Source organism: Wyeomyia smithii, chromosome 3 (assembly GCF_029784165.1).
Source record: "Wyeomyia smithii strain HCP4-BCI-WySm-NY-G18 chromosome 3, ASM2978416v1, whole genome shotgun sequence".
NCBI lineage: Eukaryota > Metazoa > Arthropoda > Insecta > Diptera > Culicidae > Wyeomyia > Wyeomyia smithii.
Window position 1 is genome coordinate 39,748,317 of NC_073696.1, and position 17,126 is coordinate 39,765,442.

A 17,126-nucleotide genomic window follows, 5' to 3' on the forward strand; every position below is an offset into this window, starting at 1 on the left:
TCGGTTTGTTTGGCGCGTAAATTCAAACTAAAAGATCCGCACACCGGTGCTACTGGTATTGTAGCGTTCCGGAGGATAAATGAAAATGAATAAGAAGATAAACTAATGCTGCCGGCACACGATTGGGGAGGTGGGAGTTACTCGCGCTTGAGGAAAAATTCTGACAGACAGTTATCGGGTTCTCGATGGAGGGTACGCTTTTTGTCGCGGGTAGACGTTTTGACGAAAGTCTAGACTATAGAATTTGATCGGGGTATGAACTGAACACAGAGGCTACAGAATTGACGATCTGTTCTGTACAAGCGACATCTGAGTGAGTGTGATTCGTTTTATAGTCGATGATGAGCTATATAGATAATTTGAGTCCTAGATTTTTTTGAGTTTCTGTGTTTTTATACCATGTTGCAACATGTAGGCGTAAATTTAGCTAAGAAATTTGTATCTATATACTATTTCACTCTCGTTAGTTGTGCGTAGCAATTCATAAGCAAATCTAAAAAGATGCAATCAAAATGTCAATAATAGTGTTAATAATTGCTTGGTAGAACCTAGAAAAAGTTGCCTTCATTTTTTACCGGCACTCGATCGAAAACTGGAGCAGTCATGCCAGAAAATTCTGCTGGCAATCATTTTAATTCAATTCGACTATTATCAATTCAAATAATTTTTATAAAAAAGTTTAGTTTCGATAGTTTTGATTAGCTTATTAACCTTAGATAAATATATAGGAGGAACGAAATTTTGTATGACTGATTCTACGTTTATTTTTTTGTATATTGATCAAAATTCAGGTGGCTGGTAAAAGAGTTATGATGTGTTGATTTTTACATCTTAATTAATTCTGGGCTTTCCGAGTCTTATGCCTAATTTTAAATTCGACTGGATTGAGATCTAGTTCATGGCGTCTTATTTTCCAACTTACGCTTCGATAAATTATTCTGAAGATTTTTTTTTCAAATGTAATTAGTTCTAACTGCCCTGGTGTTTGTTGCACCACTGTGTTACGCATGGTCTTCGGTGTTAGGTCTGCACAGTTTCAAACAGTACCTACTTCCGAAATACAACAACGTAGAAATTCAATCACTCAAGGTGCCGTGACATTCCTACACGAGAAAGTTATTTATTTGTTTGTTTTTCAACCGCCTATGCAATATGCATTTTCTCTACGGCAGCTATCATTACTGTCAGAACCAATTTTCACTGCATGACATGAGATTTATTTACGACACCATCTGAATCATAATTAACATCATAATTGTTAATTAATGTGTGAATTTTCAGATATACCAAACGCTTCGGAATTGTTTAAGATCTTTTTGTTTCGAGTTGGCAGTGACATGCCTTTTTCCGTATGATACTTTTGCAGTTTATACATCAGCAGCAGAAACAGTAAAACAGATGTGTGCAAATAGTTTTCAACGATTTTCTGTTGTTTTAGTTTTTTAATTATCACGATGAAAATGTCGTTCTTGAATTGACCTTGAGAGGAAAAGTTTTCAACACATGAGTGCTCATATCGTCTATATGAGGTGCAAGCAGAATTTATTTAACAAATAATTACATTACGTGAAGAATTCACCTACCTCATAAACATGTTTCCAATATTGTACGTATTGAGTTGGTAATGATATTATGATTTTATCACCATAATTTGATTTCAGACCAATGAAAAAAAAAATTACAAAATGTTTCCCCTGAGCTTTCGGACAATTCAAGAGTGCGTGCTGCCGGGTGGTTCACGATGGTCATTGTGAGGAAGATAACGGAAGTTAAATATTTTTATTTTTTTGTTTTTGACTATTCTTACATTTGAAGCTTCTACAGTATTAATCAGGGCTTAATTTGCAGTCGAATTAGCGCATGCAAGAAACTTAAACAAAGAACTCAAATTTGCTAGCTGTAGGCGAAACATTTATGTTCCATTAAAGATTTTTTGATGGCACCATGTTGATTTTGTTTTTGGATTTCGAGTCCCTCTAGTGGTCTTCCGTCTTTGTTCAGCAACTCCTATTTCAACCTCCACAAGGTGCCGATTAGTGCTGGGACTTTTAGTCGGATATATTCGTGATCCGGTAATCCGAAGCTTGGATCACGGATGTGTAAACGAATACTATTCGGATGTCCGGATATCCGGATACGGATAATCGAATAGTCGGATATCCGGATATACTATACCTTACGGGAAAAACCTTACAGGCTGTGTTTTCAATTTGGTCCCGTTAGGTGTTAAAATAACAGAAATTATAACAGAAATGATTTTACTAGTATCAAACACATATCAAAATTTGTTACTAATATATCAGCTTTCTAACAAAACAAGATAGTATATAGAACAATATAATAACAAACATTGTTAGAAACAACAGGTTTTGATAAAAACGAAAAATTAGTTAGACTTGTTTCAGAACTACTCCATGTCACGTTTTGTTATCATAACTCATTCAGATTCAATTTTGTTATCAAAATTGTATGGAAAAATACTAAATTGTATCAAAATATGTTATTTGTTTCTCACATTGATAGAATTTTGTAATTTTTTAGTTATGCTCTTCTGATCGGGAAGGCAATATATAGCGGGAAAACCGAAACAGCAACGCTAGCTGTCCCGCCTGGATGCGGTATATTTTTCCAAATCTGTATCATTTCCAGTTCGCCAATTTTTCGCTTCCCCTGCTGCACACATTGTCTGCCTTAATGAACTAGCCGTACACTGCCGGTATCCCGGTTATCCATGAATTTTCGGATTTCCAGCAATTACATCCAGAACCAATGACCATAACAGTTTCATGGCACCACAAGTTTATCGTTGAGAACAAACTTGAAAAAAGACAAAATGGGACAAAATATTCGGGTACATTTCAAAAGTACTCGCATATTTTATCCCATCACATATATATACAACCAGCAACCGGCGGTATCATTGGCAACTTTGGTTGTACTACAGAAAAAACAACATTAGTCTAGTTAATTAAATGACACACTTCTATATGCCTAAAATAATCCGATATACACTAATCTTGAGCAAAATTATATGTTTGTACCACAATGCAGTGGGACTGTAATGCGGGTACTTTCAATATGGGCCAAAAACAGCTTGGTATTTTTTCCATAGAAAAGTGTCAATTTTAATTTTTTTCCAGAAAATATAATAACAATTAAGTCCATTCCCGATGATAACTCAAAAGTGACCAAAACCAGTAGGGGAAAGTTATGCGGGTACCAACACCTGTGAATGAATTTTGATGTAACAATAAGGTCACCATGCGGCGCTAGTGTACAAGTGATTCACTATTTTTGATTGGAAATTTACGTATATTTTGATCAGCTTGATTCATTTGAAAAGCAGAATCACAATACAAGTATAGTATCTCGGGATTGCTTAAAAAACAAAAAATTTTCCTATATCAAAATACTGATTTCTTCCAAAAAATAACATAAACATACTCCGTAGCAGCTTTGATGAATTTTCGTATATATTTTGGAATAACTTCAGTGGCCTTTTTATTCCATAATCTCTTTATGGCATCCCTCTTTCACTTTAGTTCACTTTAGCACTCTTTCTTAATTTTCGCGTGAAAATTACCCAATATTTTTTTATTAGACGGAATTGCAGGCATTTGGGAGGATTGATGTCTTTTTAAAGTTTCCGAACCCTATTGCCACTGTCTCACTGAGGCATCTCTCGACTGTAGTGGCAGCTTGCCAAATCTATCCAAAGCTTCACCTGACTTCTAACAGCTTTCAAAAACGAAACGTTCTGGCGGGCATTTTTCCCTACAGATTATCTTTTCCGTTTCTAATGATATGTTGGTTTAGGTAATTTCATAGAGAATTCAAGAGTTAGTGCAATTTTGGTGAGCCATGTTTTGAAGAAAAACGAAAAATTTTAAAATAGTGTTGATTTCCAGTTAATGGGGGGTCCATCAATTTGATCAACCAAATGCAGTTTCTTTACTTGTTCAACATGGGCTTCCAAAAAAACATAACTTGAAACGTTTTCAATACCATCATGTAAATAGTGAGCCGGTCTCAGCGGGAAATGCTCATTTACGAAATTTATGAATTTAACTCGCCTATTTTATTTTTCAATTATGGACTGTTTGTATCCAAACTAGTCAGAAAGTGAGTTTGTGCATTTTAATAGGTGCGCAACTATGTTCTCGCTTTCCTCAACAGATGGTGACAGCAGTAAATACCTATTGATTTTGACATATGTATCTAAAACGTGTTGAACCATGCTAAAATCGCTTTGACACGTTAGTGATTTTATTGTAGCGTCAAATATTTTTAGTTGTTCGAAAGTGTTTAATTTTGTGCCAAATAAACGTCATTTGCGGGAAGTGTTAATTTGCTCATTTCATTCGAGATTTGAAAAAAATTGAAAAAACCATTCCAAAGTGTCCTTGAAAGTGTGTTATTTTATATGTATGCACAAGTAATATTCCTTTCAAATCATGATTTTTAAATGAAACTTCAGATGATCTTGTCACTGAATCCTTTTACAATCCAAACTCCAAATTATTCACACTGTTGGAACAATATTTGGAAACTATCCCTTCAGGATGGCTGATAATATATCATTCGACATTGTCGGTAAAGAAGTGCATAGTGACAGTGAAGATGATTTTGCACGTGTGCTAATACTAACGTGACCCGAAAGGATCTTCAAGGTAGAACATGGTGCTTTTCTACTCCAGATTAGACAATAGTTTTATTAATAAATTACGCACTTTTATGAATAACTTTGAGATGTCATCGAATTAAAATTATACCGTATGGTCATACTGCATCGTTATTAATCTAAACCAGAACTACGCTTTCCATAAATGTTTACGAACAGTTTGCAGTGAATATAATAATCACTTACTTAACAGTCACTAGATATCGTAACTCATCTAAGATATGAGTATGTTCCACTTCCTAACCATAGGTCCTCGTCCATAGGTGCAACCTGCGCATTGAACACGGGGACGTCAGACGAGAAATGAATTTCAAATCCATATGTATATTTATATTTTATTATTTTTCGCGTACATGATTTGATTACGTCCCCAAACTGTGATTTTAAGAAATTATAATTGAACAGGTACGTTTAAAAGTCATGTGTCGCCCCTGTGCCTAACTATGTAAATAGATTTATCTAGGTAACAAACCTATTTACATCGTGTACAAGACTATCACTCGTATCGTGATTCTCCTCGTAGATACATTTTTTATTTCATCAGGACTGTATTTTATGATACTGGTAAGTGAGAATTACGTATCTAGAAACTAGTAAAATAATAGCTTCACAAATACTAGGGGTAACGCTAAGACACGACATAACAATATGTTGCTTGTCATGCTACAACAGAAAAAAACAACATCTATATAAGCTTAACGAGCTAAGTCATAATAACAATCTACCATTATCAGTCAAAAATGATTATAGGACCCATCTGGATTTTAAACAGTACTTTGGATTATCTCGGCACGAGTTTTTTGTCCGATCTCATCGATCAACAGGACAAATAGTCAACATGATTGAATGGTTGGCACATTATGTTTTGTTTATACACTAAATGCAGCATCTTTTATCTCCTGGTGCACCAGCATGCGAAGGACAGAAGGGTGGATGTGTGTCTTTGATGCAGTACGATCCGGATGCGCTAAAATAAAGAAAAAATCATCAGATCTATGGCGAGTAACATTGACAACAGGTAATTTACCTCATTGGAGTTTTTTGTCCCATAGGAATGGCGTATCCTACCGCGTAGCCGAAGCGACCACTTCGTTGCCTGGCCGTCGGTAGCAAAACACTCGTAGGGCATCGCCGATTGCAAGGCTCCGCCATTGGCTCCGAGCCCTCGAAGAGTGACTGCGCTAGATAACACACTGCCCAGATGTGGCTACACAAGTTTATGTCTGGTAATGAAATAACATTGTGGTTATTGTGTCCATGTAATCGTCAGTTAAATGCATTTATTACTAGAGCTATTGCCACAATATGGTTGGCGTCGTCCTCCGTTGATACAGAAGTCAATATGACCAACTCGTCCTCCCTCACCATAATGACCGGCGTTAGTGTGTATCACCTGCACCGATTTGGCGTCTCCACTGTCCAAGCGGTTGATGTTTCCGGGTTTAATGAGAGGTCGTGCCGGATCGAGTGCTAAAAATACTTCAATTTAACCTCCGCGTTTTGAGAGTACTCATTGCAAAGTACCGATAATACGCTCAATTCTAAAGTTTAAAAAGTTAGCTAGCAATCCACAGATGTGTGCTCCCAGCGAATGCCCCACGCAGGTTGTCTTTTCCGGTGGAAGTCCAAGCGCACGAAGACGCATTAACAGTTTTGCCAAGCACACCGAAACCGGTCTGATGTTGTAAACCGCGGCTACATAGCATGGTGGCTGTCCTAATGTTCCCCAATCTACTAAAAACACGTTATATCCTCCGTGGTTGATGTATGCTAAAATTGAGCGCTCGTTATTCCACAGGAGTTTAATTCATAACTGACTTGCTAACTAACCATCTCGTAAAACCGCGATCGGCAGTGTGTCGTCCCCACCGGCGTAACCATGAACTAGAATAATGTTTTCCTTTGCGGGCTGCCACTCGGAGTCGTTTAACCAATCCGGGTGATCCATAGTGAACTGAATTAAGATTGAATTAATATATGTATCAGTTTTGTGGTATCGGCAAGGTGACAAAATGATCTCGTTAGTTGGTTGCCTTTGTACCACGGTACCACCAGCTAAAGGAGTGTCAATGACAATGATCACGGTTAGTGGAGCGGACAACCTTACAAAAGCAGGTGTATTGAATTTGCGTTTCACTATTAGGATGGTGGCGCATCCAAAAAAATACACCGATTACCGGTTGATTACCGACAATTTGTTTGATGTATACAAAAAAAGAAAAGATCGAAAGTTTAGTTCTAAATTAATAAAGCGATAATCATTTCATTGAACAATCCATGTAAATATGCATTATCGACATGCTTTTCACATATTTCTTCTACTGATAGCACGCAAATTGTAAGAACGGTTGTTGATTATTTTCTTCAAGGATTCTTTGACTAAGGCACTAGTATAAACAATATCTTTCAGTAACTTACAGCGCGCGTTGGTCGAGAAACTTACGTTCTACCTTGGCTGGCGCCAGAATTGCTGCAATGCAAAACGTCCCTCACCGGGCCTCTAGCTGGCGAGGGTGTAATCTAAGAGGTGCAACGGAATTGCGCTAATCCAATACCGCTATCGTGCCGCTGCCACTCGGTCGTTTCAGGGGCCCTGATCAACGGCACGCAACTAGCTGTATAATTATTAGCTGTACGTTGCTCGATCACCGTTGGAAGTAGCCTCGGTCGGATATGTTTACGATGCTTTGTGCATTATGCAGATTGTTCCTAGTGACAGAAGTGGCCTTAGAACTATGTCGTTGACACTGACTGTTTGGTTTTGTGACGCAGTGTGGTCACCAATCGAAGATATTCCAATGGTGTTCATTGGAAAGCGGTCAATAGTTTGTTTGGCTGACTTCTATTCAAGTTGCCATATTGTAAACCTTGGACTTTCAAGGTAAACAATAATCGCTTAGTAATGATAGACGGAAAGAAGGGTTGACCTCTTAGGTATTAGGGTGAAAACCGTTCTTCGAGTTACTACTAGTTTCTTCCGTTAGTCGGTCGTATTTTCGTTCGTTGACTTATTTGTCGCTATTTTGCTTTTTATCAACTATCATACCTTGGAACTGCAAATTGCTCTGGAAGCCGAGAACATGAAAAATCAAAGCTCACTGGTCAGTTTTGGTAATACAGGTCGGAGTCGTTTACCCTAAAGGGAAAATCTTTCACTTCGGATACTCGAATTATCTGGATAATCAAGCCGTTTATTTATTTTTGTTTTTTTTTCTGTTTTAACATGTCAAGAACAGTACCGAAAAAAAAAATTTCGGCCAGAATAATAGACAAAAAAGGACTCCGTTTTTTTGTCTAAATCAAGGTTCAAGCTCAGTGGTTTGGTTATCAATCAAGATGCGTACATACCAGAACTATTGTTTGAAGAAAATTTCGATTTCATTTCTACAAAAACAAAGTGTTTGGGTCAGTTAAACCATCATCATATTACACCAAAAAACACAAACATCACTGAACAACCACTTGAATCCATTCGTACTCCAAATACGCAACCCAAAGAATCAGTCTCAGTGTCACCCAACCTAAGATTTCCTTTAGGGTTCCTTGCCGTACAAAGATAATTGAAGAGCAGCAAGACGCAAACAGTTGATTGGTAGAATTAAGAGATGTATTCGAATTGTCGACTCAATTTTTGTTCCAGTATCATTAAAGAGCTTCGTCAGAAACCCAATTAAGGACCATTCGCAAATGTCCCAGATTTTTTTTTGGTAAAAACACTTGTCAACACAGGTTTTAGCTAGGGATACCATCCGTCCTGATTTAGCAGGACATGTCCTGATTTTGATACCCGTTTGGAGCGTCCGGATTTATTTTTAATATTTTAGCATTTGTCCTGATTTTTCTGAATGATGCTGGATGTTCAGAAATGTTGAAGATTGTTCAGTATTTTAACTTTGACTCTGGAAAGAAACGGACTCATTTTAATTGATTTTTTTTCTATGGTTGAATTTTGACGAAAGAAATTGTCTAGTCGTTGCAACCCTCAATTATCTGACTTTTGGATCCTAAAGCTATCCAGATTTTTATGTACCATAATGGAGGTCGCTATGATGCGTGTTCTTAATAAGGCAATCCACGAGACAGTTGCGATCAGCTGATTTCAGTATGTTTTCAAATTTTGACAGCTATAAGTATGTTCGATCGGTCGCAATTTGGATGCAATCCGGGTCGAAAAGCGTGAAAAACAAATGTTATCCGATCGGTAGCTCTAGTGTCGCAATTTCCAATCCTTCATACAAGAATAAAAATCACTTTTGATATCATTACCGACATTTGCAGCTGTAGATACAACAATAATAACAAACGTGCAAGCAGTGCGAACCTCTCTGCTAACGTCAGTTTTGGGATTTCTGAGAAATTTGCAACACACGGCAACAATTACAGGGACCCAATTTCAATTCAGGGATCCAATTTCAAAACCGAAAACATCGAGAGCGTCACAAAAATTATCCAATTTCAAACGTTTTAAACCCAGTCAGTTTCCAACCGATTTCTGTCATTTTTGCAGCAATGGATTGGAAAATCATTCAAGCACCCGTCCAAATGCAGAAAATTGTAATCTGATTGTTCAAACTATTGTATTATTGAAAATTGTTGAACATTGTCGAAACGCAAATGTCGACTTTTGATTGGTCGCTTGCTGTCTTTCCCTAAAAAGGACGACAGAATGGAGTACCTAGTTTCTCCGTTTCTCCCGTTTCTCTTCAAGCAAATCAGTTTACTAGCAGCAGCGGACATCAACACCGATGGCAGTAGGCGAAGTCAATCAGCAGCAGGCAACAGCGGCGGTGGTAGTGGTTAGCTGCAGTTCCCGCCTCTTTCAGTTCGGCTTCCCTTCGATCTGAGTTGGACCCCACCAGCGGTAATCCAATTCAGATATCGTTGGGTGAATACAATCCGAAACTGAAAGAGACTCGCACCGACAAGTGGTTTGATAAGCCACCATCGTCCAGCGTATGTATATATAGGATTTGTGCACATAACGTGTGTGAATATCTGTAGCGTGTGTCACTAATATATAAGGTGTGTGGCTTGCTATATAGCGTGTGTGGTTAGCGTGCGTGGCTTGCTATATAGCGTGTGTGGCTAGCTGTATAGCGTGTGTGTATGTTTATGGCGTGTAAGCATGTCTGTAGCGCGTGTGTGCATGTTTAAAGCGCGTGTGGCTTGCTATATAGCGTGTGCATGTCTAACGTGTCTGTGCATGTCGATAGCTTGTGTGGCTTGCTATATAGGGTGTGGCTAGCGTGTGGTTTTCTATAGCGCGTGTGGCTAGAGTGCGTGGCTAGCTGTATAGCGTGTGTGTACGTTTATAGCATGTATGCATGTCTGTAGCGCGTGTGTGCATGTTTATAGCGTGTGTGGCTTGCTATATAGCGTGTGGCTAGCGTGCGTGGCTTGCTATATAGCGTGCGTGGCTAGCTGTATAGCGTGTGTGCATGTTTATAGCCTGTATGCATGTCTGTAGCGCATGTGCCCATGTTTATATCGTGTGTGGCTTGCTAAATAGCGTGCGTGGTTTGCTCTATAGCGTGTGCATGTCTAGCGTGTCTGTGCATTTTTGTAGCATGTATGGCTTGCTATATAGCGTGTGTGGCCAGCAGTATAGCGATTGAAATTTTCATATATAATTGCTAATAAATCACCTCATGTAGAATTTAATTATCACTGGGAATCATTCGAAACTAAATAAAAATTTGCCATGTTGAAAAAAAATTATTCAGTTGTCAATAAATGGCATTGACAAACACAATTAACCTCAAAGTTTATCTGCAGAATTTCTGAGCTAGTGAACCTGAATCTCATAATTTTCGCGCAAGTCTTACTAATTGCAGCAATCAGTTGTAGAATTATCTACGCTATCGTAAAATGCAGAAAATTGTTATTTAAACTGTTATATCATAGATGGGGAATGCACTATTTGCCCTTGTCTATAGCCTCTTTGTAGCCGCTGCCTAAAATAAGATATCTTAGTGCAACTTGATACAAAAGGCCGCCTCAAAACAATTCAATTTCATTCTTGTTTTAGATACGGCAGCAAGTGAAACCGCGGTGCCGGCTACAGAGGTAAACTCCATCTGGAGCAAAGAGACTATTAAATTAATTAACCCCAATTGAGTGTATTCCCAAACCTATTCCATGAAATACATTGACATAAGACAGGCTGTCGTATTCTACGTTAACTCTGCGGTCGTGTCTTATAAACAACCTCTTCATCTATTTTTTTTCTTTTTTCTAGACAATTTTAACTTTTTTGTTTCTGATTCCTCCATGATCGGACAACCATTAATGTTTAGTTAATCTTTTGCAGTTTATATGAAAAATAGGTTAAAGAAGCTTCTTAAAATAACTAATATAAGTAATAAAAGTAAGATGTCCGAAAAATACTGATAGATGATTTTTAAAGAAAATAAATCAAGGAATCCAGAAACATTATCATTTTTGGCCGGAAGTGTTGCCAGATAGAGTACTTTTGTATTTTAAAACTAAATTTACATTTTTGGCAAATTCAGCCATTTTTATTTCGAATTTGATAATTTCACCGTGGTCCATGGGAATTTCACCTGAGAAACAACTATCACCCCGAGGTAATATGGGTCAATCCATTTTTTCTCAATATTATATTTAGTATGATTATTGGAAAGTGTCTAAGTAACAAAATAAATCATTTTTATGATTTTCTGGTTAATAGGCATTCCAAAAATTTCTTTTTTTGCCGCAGTTTTGCCAGATTTGTTTTAATTCCATTATGAGGAGAAAATTGAAATATTTGTTTTTAATTTATATTACCGTAGAATAAAACAATTTAAAACAAAATAGCGACGAAAGTGAAATAAAGAGAGAAAAAAGGAAGAGATGAGCCCATAACTTTAAATCGAAAAATTTAATTGTTGGGAAATAATTGAGAGAAAATGACAACACTGCTACAAAAAAAGAAAAAAATATATTATAATATAAGATTCTCTGATAGGCAGAAAAACCCTATAAATCATTTGTTGGCTCATTCGTTAGGTTAGAAAGTTAACAGATATTTCCAATGAATGAGATTTAATATGGTATGGAGAAATTCAAAACTGGTTCATTAAAAATGGCATATCGCCAGATTGACCCGTATTTCCTCGGGGAGATAGTTGTTTCTCATGTGAAATTTTTCTAGGAACACAATGACATTATCCAATTTAAAACTAAAATGGCTGAATTGGCCGAAAAATATAAATTTAGTTAAAAAAAATTTAATCTGGTCAAAAGTAAGTTGAAAAGCTATTAACAGAAAGTGGACGAAATTTGTCCCTTTTCATATGCTTATAAATCGGTTTGTTTTTCGATTCTGGTAATTTTCTCGACTCAGCACTGGGGCACGGTGTTCGTTGTACTTATCCTAAAACATGCAGAATGTGTCAAAAACAATATCCATAACAAATTCTCTCAACTTATATAGTTGATCGAGACCGCTATTAACCCCACAGGCTAGCTTGCGATGTTGTTGTTAGGTATTAATAATTGAATTTTCCGTCCCAATCGTGAACAAAGAAAAATGTACAATTTGAGCAGCGCTCAAACTTGATAACACTGTCTATGTGCGGTAATAAAACTTACCACTAGCTTATCCTTCACGATACCAGATGTGTACATGATGATGCGAATGGCTGGATCCGGGCACAGGTTATCCGCTCCTTCCCGCTTCCACACGCAGTCCTCTTTAGTGGTGTTGAACGCGTCCGGATCACCAAGGTACAGCGCCTGGGCGAGTAGATGTTGCGCTTGCACATCTATAAAATGGTCTTGGGTTTGTAAAGTACACTAGATCGGATCACATGCTTTTGGATTCTCCGGGATAACAGACAAGGCAAAAGGTGAACAAATAAAAAAACATAACGCTTCATGAGAGATCGATAAAGCAGCATTTACAAAAACAAAGGTAAGAATTAAGAAACAATTGGGAACGATTAGTATACAAATGAGTTGTGAATTACGGCAGTGTTATAGTGTTATACCAGAATTATCATGTTTGTTTGAATGTAAAGAACAGAAAACTTTGGTATGAAATGAAAAAACAGTATGAATAAAAAATCTTCTGCTCGGGGTCAAGCCTTTTCAGATCGATGATTGCGATGTAAGTTCTGCTGGGCAGGGCGTCGATAAGCTGCTTGGTTACGCAGTATGTCAGTGACTTTATCCAATTCCATGATCAGCTCCGAAAGGCTAGGTGTCTTGATTAGCTCCTCGATTTGCATGAAAGATTTTTTTAATACCGCAGAAATGTACACTTACAAATAATAAAACTGCTGCTAACGAACACAGATATTAGAAATATTTTTACTGTGAACGTCATTTTTATTTCTTTTTAGGAGGCGATAGCACTTGAACTTGAAACCACGGGGAAAAAATCAACTGCACGGCTCACTTTCAACTTCAATCTTTAGCTCCAATTACACTTCTCGGTTATTTTCTAATCACACACTTTTCCAGTCCGTCGAGTTCAACCTCTTGGCGGGTAATCGATGCTCGCGGAATGATGGTTATCTATTTTATCCGTCTTGTTTTGAAGCAACAGGTCGCGAAAACGTTCCGATCCACAATGAGTGGCCCCTAACTGCGAACTTCACTTCTAGCCTATAACGAGAGCCGGATTGGACTTACCTCGCTGCGTAACATCGGCATTCGCCAGTAATGTAAGTACTCTACCGGCTAGTGTGCAGACTGTTTTGATCGCTGGTGGTTAGTTAGAGGCTCTCTCAACGTATGCGCGCTCCGCTCGGCAAACCAGCGATCCTCGGTGTGACCAACGATCATTGCATGCCGTCAAAAAGAAGGACGGTTTAATTTATTTATGCTGGCGGCGATGGACGCGAACCGTTATTCGGAACTGATTGTTTCGACAGTGTATGCCTTTGCGCTTCTGATTTGCGAGTAGAAAATTGCCTCTTACCATGTGATATTGTTGTTAATTTTCTGTAAATTTCTGATTCGGCCATATTTTGTTATATGCGTTTCACAACATAAATCAATATATAGTGTTCACTTAACTGCCGTGAGATGACAAAGTAACGTAAGTGCCACTTTCTCGAATATGAGTTTGCCAATGTGTTTATTATTCGAAGACCTATCTTCTGGTATCTTCCTTTTCGTTGTTACTTATTCGTACGTTGCATAAAATCAAAAAAACAAAGTGACGTTGGCATACATTTCCATACAAAAGTGACGAAGAATTCTTTCGTTTTTGGGCCGTACTGAAAAACTGATCACTTGGATCTACGTCACAATGTCATCTCACGGCAGTTAAGTAAGTATTCTTGGAAATATCAACAAAAAACTGTTCAAAAGTGGGTTATCTCCGGTTAAACTTCACTAGCCTGATGGGCCAGGTTTACCACAGTAATCATGATTTGAATATTAATCAGGTAACAAACGTTGGAATGCCACGCCACAAACCAAACACGGAGGGAATCAGGCATTTTATTTCATGCGTTGGCATTGTTTTACGCTATTAAGTAAACTCCAACATGTATAACAATACCTTATAAACAATGTTTAAATCTGCACTGCTCAGTATATCAAATTTTGTAAGTGCGGATAAATTGTGTTTTTCAGGTTACTTCCTAATTCAAAACGGTTTCCTTGCTGAACGCTCACACAAGTCACTAGTAATGCACCGGTTTGACCGTTATTCTTTGAATAATTTTTTTTTCTCTGCATGAAAAAGTTATTCTTGTGAAGTGGTAAGTTGTTCATAAGTTATAGAACCGATCTTAGAGAAAAACATACTTTTATTCATTAACGATGATATGCTAAAAAATAACATTACGGTCATTGCCATTTTTTTTCGCTGGAAATAAGCTGCATTTTTATGGATGAATGAACCCAAGTAACACACGTTGCTATAGAACAGTTAAGATAACTCTTCTAACACAACCTTTGATTATAGATTTCAGTTGACATTACCTTTTCCATAACATTTCTATCACCAGAAAAGCGCAAAAATCGAAGGCTACTAGAACAAGTACTGGTGCTATATGAAGTATTATATAACTTCATGAAAGCAAGCCAACTTGCTAGACTGAAGCTGTAAAATGCATCTCGAGTACCAATGCGGTAAAAAAAAAACATGGAAAACAAGTTATTTTCAAGTTGTAATTATTAACTAATAAAAACATCGTTGACGCAAGCATAAAACTTTAAAATAGAAATATTGTAGAACAACGCTGCTTTATATTAGGAACTACAAAGGAAAAAAATAGTGATTATGGCGTATCGAATATTCACCAAAAATAAACAATAATTTTAGACCAACTATTTGACGCTTTTAATACAAAGTTCTACGTGCGCGTCAAATTTCATGGTGAAACATTACATTTTACTTCTGAAAAAATCATGCGCCATTCATTGGATACAGTTTTCTGTTTGTAAATCAGTGGAAAATAGATTATTCATTGCAGAATGGTTGCTGATTCATTTAATGGCGAAGAGTATCAATTTAGCCCAACACCGCATGAGCTTAGTACGTAAATAACTATCAGGCATCTTTTTCTTACTTGCCTAGTAAATCGCAAGGTCGTTTCTTTTTTCCTGGGTTGATCTGCACTGACCTAGTGGAATGAAAAAAACTCGCGCATTCGTGGGTCAGAGTTTGCCACACCAGCGCGCATGCGCAAATGTGTTGCTATGACAACATTTACCCAGCGCATGCGCAAATGTATTGTTACGCGCAGTGCAGCTAGATTGAAAATTGTGTTCGTCAGCCGCACTTTTAATTAATTATAAATTGATGATAAAAACAATGTTCAACCTTTCAAAATGAATCGTTTCTGTCACTTGAGTATTAAAATTGTTTTCGTATAGTTTTAACGTTATCTAGACATAAAATATAACAAAACTAGAAAACGTTGTTAGATATACGGTAACAAAAATTGGCGTGACATTGGTTGCACTGCAAGCGTTTTGTTTACATTTTCATGGCGCATTTCGATCCAACTCAAATAGTTTGAATAAAATCGTTTAAATAATTTAAATAACAATATGATCAAGTTATTCGCTGCTGAATACTAAGATCAACCAAAAGAAAAGCACTTTACAGGTACGTAAATTATTATTGGGTGTGTAATATTGAACTGGCGCCGCTGCGTCGGCTGGACATTATTACACAGTTGTTATAATAGGGAAAACATCTGGAAGACATCTTGAAGACAAGTGCTATTTATGTCAGTTTTTGTTTGCTGAACTCATGTTATTGAAAAACATCTCCAAAACCAGAAAAACGAGGTTGTTTTCGAAGTGTAGTGGAATTACTGATGAAGAACAACTTCTCACAAATGTTTTATTTTAAGTTGTTTTCTGTACTGTTTTGATAACATCATGAGCACAACTTAAAGACAAGCAAAGGCAGCTTATATTTATTAATCTATGAAATACACTCATGATATAAAATAATATCTCCAGAGCAAGAAAATAACAACACAAGTTTTCGAATGCGCTTATAGTACTCTTATATGACTACTGTCATTGAGAGTTATTTTCTAACATGTTTTGTGTGTTACTTGGGAAATGTTCCCCGGCTTGAAACTATGACACTAGGCCGACACAACATCATCCGCTAACGTCACTGTAAGGCGCTGGCTAAATATAAAATTCATGCCTTCTATTCACGCCGGGTAATCGCGGCAACACCGATGAATTCATTGTTACGATGCGTAACGATGGGAAGAAACCGTTTTCATCATGAATTCATTTCTGCGTTTGTATACATCCGCACATAACCAACCAAGTTTGTTAGAAGATTTCGTGCTGAATGCAGTTCGCAACCATGAACATGATTGCTCCATCCACGTACCTTCCGCACAAAGTTTTAAGACATGGTAACATTTTAAGAACTTTGCGTTGGTTGTAATGACAGAACAAAGTGTTGTACCCTGCTGTTGCTGTTGCTGTTGTACCCTGTTGTTGCTGGCATACTTTACCGTGCAACAAGGGAACTCTCATTATTCAGTGAAAACAGCACTTAGGGAAATTCAAGTTGTTTGCTTAGAATAATCGCTATCTCCGAAAGTACATCAAGCAAAGTCGTTCTTCATGGAGCGATGTGCGCTTATCCGATATTTCACATTTTACTGTACTATCCCTTGTCACAATTGCTGTATTCCAATATACAATCATTTTGTAAACATATTTTTATGCTCTCTAGTATTTTCACTGAAAGATGCTGTAATTCAAATGTCCGTCTCTGTCATCAATATAGAATGCTTCCAGAAGCAACTCCGACCTTACTTAAAATCAAACATTGTTTTCGCTTGAATCATACCGACTAATAAAATAAAATAAATATTCGCACATGCACTGGTTAGTAGAACTTTTATGAAACAAACTAAGTTTTGGTTCATTATCAAGTTAGAACTGAAAGATTCGAACCTATTCGAAATTCGGCATCCAATAAGCTCTGCAACATCCGAAA

The 17,126-nt window shown here is 37.3% G+C and overlaps 1 protein-coding gene across 2 annotated transcripts; it reads right to left on the minus strand.

Moving 5' to 3' along the window:
• Positions 1 to 3,333: 3,333 nt before the first annotated feature.
• On the minus strand, positions 3,334 to 13,411 carry LOC129727536 (phospholipase A1 member A-like). Of its 2 annotated transcripts, none has more exons than XM_055685453.1 (7): positions 12,953 to 13,411; positions 12,278 to 12,462; positions 6,512 to 6,635; positions 6,206 to 6,451; positions 5,969 to 6,151; positions 5,709 to 5,904; positions 3,334 to 5,648 (listed from the first exon to the last, which is right to left on the minus strand). In XM_055685453.1, the coding sequence occupies exons 1-7, from the start codon at positions 13,011 to 13,013 to the stop codon at positions 5,558 to 5,560; spliced, it is 1,086 nt and encodes a 361-aa protein (XP_055541428.1). In that variant the 5' UTR covers positions 13,014 to 13,411; the 3' UTR covers positions 3,334 to 5,557. The 2 variants fall into 2 exon arrangements, with proteins under 2 accessions (XP_055541428.1, XP_055541429.1); XM_055685454.1 differs by having other exon boundaries at positions 3,335 to 5,648; positions 12,278 to 12,450.
• Positions 13,412 to 17,126: the final 3,715 nt, after the last annotated feature.

Excerpts from the sequence above, each read along its gene's own strand:
- LOC129727536 (XM_055685453.1), bottom strand. The coding sequence starts at position 13,013 with ATGACGTTCACAGTAAAAATATTTCTAATATCTGTGTTCGTTAGCAGC. Across the intron at positions 12,463-12,952 it reads TAGCAGCAGTTTTATTATTT|ACCATTTTATAGATGTGCAA; the intron begins GTAAGTGTACAT and ends TACAAACCCAAG. Across the intron at positions 5,649-5,708 it reads GGACAAAAAACTCCAATGAG|CGCATCCGGATCGTACTGCA; the intron begins GTAAATTACCTG and ends TCTTTATTTTAG.